Source organism: Brachyhypopomus gauderio, chromosome 4 (assembly GCF_052324685.1).
Source record: "Brachyhypopomus gauderio isolate BG-103 chromosome 4, BGAUD_0.2, whole genome shotgun sequence".
In the NCBI taxonomy this organism is placed as follows: Eukaryota; Metazoa; Chordata; class Actinopteri; order Gymnotiformes; family Hypopomidae; genus Brachyhypopomus; species Brachyhypopomus gauderio.
The window spans coordinates 19,825,180-19,830,307 of record NC_135214.1 but is presented as its reverse complement, the minus strand read 5'-3'; the positions used below and the strand labels follow the sequence as shown (position 1 = coordinate 19,830,307).

General features: G+C 39.6%; 1 protein-coding gene across 1 annotated transcript; it reads left to right on the top strand.

The window, feature by feature from the left end:
* Nucleotides 1-535: 535 nt before the first annotated feature.
* vgll4l (vestigial like 4 like) lies at nt 536-4,742 on the top strand. The gene is made up of 5 exons (XM_077002960.1): nt 536-740; nt 2,398-2,521; nt 2,649-2,883; nt 3,605-3,683; nt 3,861-4,742. Exons 1-5 carry the CDS (start codon nt 674-676, stop codon nt 4,184-4,186), a joined length of 831 nt encoding a protein of 276 aa, XP_076859075.1. The 5' UTR covers nt 536-673; the 3' UTR covers nt 4,187-4,742.
* Nucleotides 4,743-5,128: the final 386 nt, after the last annotated feature.

The window sequence follows — 5,128 nt, the reverse complement described above, 5'->3', positions numbered from 1 at the left end:
AAGGTTAGGGGAACACGGAGCTGCGTGTATGGGCAGGCTGGCAGAATGACTGCAGCTCAAGCAGGCTAAGCACTCTTAAAAAAATGCAGTCAAGCAAGATTTTAGATTAGCCCTGAAGGAGGGGCTGTCAACAGGTGCTGACTCTTAGAAAGGAACGAAGGACAGACCAGGACTTGTTTGTGGATTCAAAGATCCAGATAAATACAGAAATAGTGTACTTAAATTCTGAAACATGTTTTCAGTGGACCTCTCTCCACTTTGATGAATATACAGAAAATAAACTTAGAACATTGTAAATTGAACGCTACCACAGCAAGTTAGGACAATTTTTCTCCTGACTCCATGTTGGAAAGTTACATGGAATGGGGGGAGGGGTGAATAGATATTAGGCACTTCACAGCTCACAAGACTCCTCCCATAACTCCTCCCACAAGGCACCAGTGGAGGTTAATGTTTTAGAAGCAGACAAAGAGCAGGGAGGTAGGAAGAAGAGGATGGGCTTGGAGGAGCCAATGGGAACTCAGACAAAGATGTTGAACCACATAGCACAGGTCCTCAGTCCTGATACAAAGCACTGTAGAGCTTCAGATTTCAGTTGTCCAAGAGCCCAGGTAGATTTCACTTTCAAGCAGCTGCCAGGGCCCTGAACCACTAAAAATACGGATCTGGAGTCATGGCTGTCACTAATTTCCATTACATCACTCGGATGAGCAGTGGCTTTAAAGTTTACATCCTTGAAGGTAATTATCACTTTGTGCTCAGTGGTGTATTCTACTCAGTCAGTGAAATATAGGACCAATATGTGTGTAGCAGGCGCCCAACTAAATTGAAACTGAAAAAATTATATATCCTGCCTGATAAAAGTCAAATACGATTTTAAGTTGTTTTTTAACCTAATTACACAACTGGTGAATTATGTCATGTAAACTCGAAAAAGTGTACATGTAAACACAAACGGAATGATACTGTACTAGCTTTAACAAATAGATAATATTAATAATAATATTTTTCACTTAGTCAATTTGTATATTTTTTGTTTTTATCATTTAAATACCTCTGGGTTTGATGTATCAGATGGCAGAGGCTTGCAAATTATTAGGTAGTGACTTACTGCATAGTGATTCATTGTGAAGTGACTGCAAGTGATGACTTTAGGAGGGTCTGCTTTTGTTTGAGCTCTCAAGAAAAATAACCCTCCCTCGGGCACTAGAAAACCACTCAAGGTGCAAGGTGTGGTTTACACCCAGTCCCCTGTATTTTGCCAGACCGTGTCATCTTGTCACACTCCACTGCGTGGGGGATATGCGTTGTGTGTATGCGTGTATGTGTGAGGGAGAGGGGGTACTGTTCACATTCAATGTGCCAACAATGCCACTCATTGCCCAAACCACTTGAGCCTTTTGAAAGCTTGTTGAATGCTTGAAACGGTCACACTCAGTAGTCTGTAAAAATAACTATATATAATAACTTTCATTTAATACAAACAATAGTTTTTGTAGAGGTTGAGGAGTTCATTGACCTTTAGGAATTCTTACCAATATTCTTGCCAATCTCCCATAAAGGTTTAATTCAGTTGACATTACACATTCTTTACATAGAATTTGTTGTACAGAGCTTTGTTGTAATTGAAATATATTAAATGTTGAGTACTTGAGTGATATACTGAATGAGATTTCTAAACAAAATGTGAACTATTTTTGTCCAAAATACCCTTTTTCATATTTTGTTGCTAATTGTGAAATAAGTTGACAGTGTTGTGGACTTAAATCTGACAAAGTTAAATTAATTAGATCCAATTACCTCATTGTATCTTTGTTTGCTTATTCATATATTTGTTAAATATGTTTGGATTAGTCTGTCCTGCCTCCTGTCATTATCATGATGTTGAGTAAACACACAAACTAAACATTACACTGACATGGCATAAGTCACAAATCTTATTAGCCGTCAAGTTATTAGCCATCAAGAGACACATACGGGTCTGAAATGGCCTGTTTAAAGTGTTTTCATGTGGTGTTTTGTGTGTGAATGACATTTACCGTTAGTGGTGAATCAGCTGGGTTCCACAGTAGTACTGATAAAGCCAGTTGATCTTGTTCGGCTGCTTAACGGAGTTTACATTTAACGGTGGCACAGCAACATTTTCCCACAATTAAGTCATACAGGTGGTGATGAAATGTTAGGGATTAACAGTAAGGTGGTTGTTTACGTGTTTGCCACTCCTTTTCACCGTTTGTCCCTGTAAACAGTGCCTGGTCATGTGATATGTTTCGTTAATTCATATACACACTAATTATATATTTGTGATTTTCTTCATTGCATTTCCACTTATGATGGTAACCTTTGCATTGAGCACCATGAAGCTGTGTTCCACTTGACATTTCTGTTGCCTTATAGGTCAACCTAACCTGAGGAGCGAGGACCGATTCCGCCACATGACCAGTGACAGAGTCAGAGTAATTCCTGCTCATTCACTCAAGCACAAGCATACTTCAGAACGAGGGCGAACACTGGAGGAAAGGTACACCATAAGATACTCAGCTTTTTTATTATAGTAACTTTCCAGATACATATTTCCAGGTTTATATCAACAGCTAGGAACATTTTTTGACAGTGATAGACAGCGCATCGTTTCCTGTGTGTTTCAGGAGAGAGAGGGCTTTGAGTAAGAGCCTAGCCATCACTACTAGAAGACCATCAGGGTTCAGTGTGCCAGAAAGTCCTACTTCTACCTGGAGTCCCACAGCCAGCCCCCCTCACCTCATTCCTAGCCCAGTCCACTCAACACCAGTGATGGATGAGCCTCTGGCCCTTATCAAGAAACCCCGCATGGAGCCGGAGAAGACGGAGCACAAGAACAAAACAACTGCAGTCAGGCAACAGGTATTAGCAAAATGCTAATTGAAATATAGCTAATTGTAACAAGTTTTATTTCTTATTTTTCAGATTTAAACAGTTTAATTTCAGTTTTGCAGCAAAAACATTATAATAATATTACCATTACCATTGGTACCATTACCAATTATAGCTTTCCACCAAGCAAAATAACAATTTGGGCTCTGTGCCACCAACCCGACCCAACCTATAGCAAAGGCTGTTGAACACGTGTAGTTTAGTTCCCCAGTTCTCAGAATCTCTCCAGGTCCCACTCAAAGTCTACTTATCTCAACTATCTGAGTAGCAGCTGCAAGGTTGTCCGTATTCCCAAACGAGTCTTTCTGAGGGCACAGACAGGCCTCTGCCTGTCCTAGATATGCAATCCAGCCGGATTCAGGGAGAAATGTGAGCAATGGGTGGAGGAATGCCGTCAACAAGTCCCAACACACCATTTCTGTTGTTGACCTGCTAATGGCACCAGAGCTGAAGGAGCCATCTGCAACTTTGAAAAATCTAAATTCACAAGGTTTCAGTTATTATTATGCTTTGAGATCCTCTTCCTTTTGAATGTGTTTTCTTAAGAACTGAATCCATTTAACTTGACTGGTTGGTTTAAGCATGGCTTTAATATTGCAAGTATTTCTAGTGTTCATATCATTGTTAAAGAATTGGTCTTTTGTATACTGCAGTGTGTAATGAGTCATTAGTCCATATATGTGTCTTGCAGGTTCGTCCCTCAGTAATCACCTGTGTCTCATCAGTAAAGTCAGCCCACAGAGCTGAAGTGTGTTGCAGTCATTCGTCTGGTAAGTTCCATTAATAGCTACTAATCTGTGATTCATAATAACATTTCTCTTCACTTGCAGATTATGTACAACATAAATTCATCCACTACAATAAAACACTACAAATAAAATGAATGTATCTAAATCTGTTTTGGGGTCCATTCTGATCATGGTTTTGTGTTGATTTTCTCTGCATAGTTGTGACACAGCGCAGTTATGACCACGTTGAGGAGCATTTTCAGAGGAGTCTTGGCGTCAATTACCAAATGGGCTCCTCCCAGCAGCTCTCTATTAGTGTGTCTGTTGATGATCACTTTGCCAAAGCCCTGGGAGAGAAGTGGCTTCAACTCAAAGCATCATCCTCCTCTTGCAACTCTTCGTCATCGCCATCATCATCTTCTTCATCTCCACCCAGCAGTCCGAACTTCATCCATTCACCTTGCTATGGCCAGAATTCCATACAGGTGTGCAAAGATTCTGTCAGCCCAACCACAACCACTCCCAGTCTGTGGTCAGAGAAATGAAACAGGAGGAGAATGGACTTCAATGCACAAACAAAGAACCATGCTACACATAACCAGTGCCTGCTGTACAAAAATGCCAACAGACCGTTCAATGACGGGGTGATGGGATAGTGAAGCAATATTGAACATTTTGATGCTGAATTGCTACCATTTTGGGTGTCTCTGCATCGGGATTTTCTTTGGAAGAGCTAACAACTCTGTCCTTATTTCAAGGATGTGATAATTTCATAGTGGCTACATACTGTTAGAGCAGGGCCAGTCCATTATGGGTTTCTTCATGCCTTTCTTCATGTGCCACTGATTAATTTTTATAGTCCTTGATTGCACTGATTATAAATAATCCCATTTCATTTGGCAGTATTTGCCTGTACTCTAATGCTAAATGTGTTTTTGTGTGTATGTCCTGTACTCCAGTAGTGGTACCAAACAAACAAAAAAATCTAAACTGCAAATGCATTAGAAGGTCTCGCATCTGTTCATTTCAATGACTGTTTGGATTAAGCTGGGCTATGAACCAGCTACTGTAGATATTTGTAAATAAACCTCAAGCTGTTCATTCAGGCTTTTTCAGCATTTTATTTTAAATGTTTTGTTTTACATAATTTAAAGATTTGTTTTTCCAGTAGCAAATCCTATCTTCCACTATATACAAAACTGAGTTAAGTTTAATCATGCTCCTGTTTTTTTCACAACAAAATGGGGTGGTAACACAAACTGAAATATGGAGGCATGTTGAGACATTGCAGATCAACAAAAAAGACAGAAAGAAACCTTTTGATAATCAGTAAGATGACCTTCTTTGAACACACAAAAATGGCAATTAAATTAATGTTCACCCACACTTCAAAAACAAAAACAAATAAACTTCATAGGCAGAGCTTGTCAATCATAATATCATGATAGCACAGTAGAAAGACTGGTTTGAACAAATGTCTGTAGGCA

Excerpts from the sequence above, each read along its gene's own strand:
- vgll4l (XM_077002960.1), top strand. The coding sequence starts at position 674 with ATGGCTGTCACTAATTTCCATTACATCACTCGGATGAGCAGTGGCTTT. Across the intron at positions 2,884-3,604 it reads CAACTGCAGTCAGGCAACAG|GTTCGTCCCTCAGTAATCAC; the intron begins GTATTAGCAAAA and ends TGTGTCTTGCAG. Across the intron at positions 3,684-3,860 it reads GTGTTGCAGTCATTCGTCTG|TTGTGACACAGCGCAGTTAT; the intron begins GTAAGTTCCATT and ends TTCTCTGCATAG.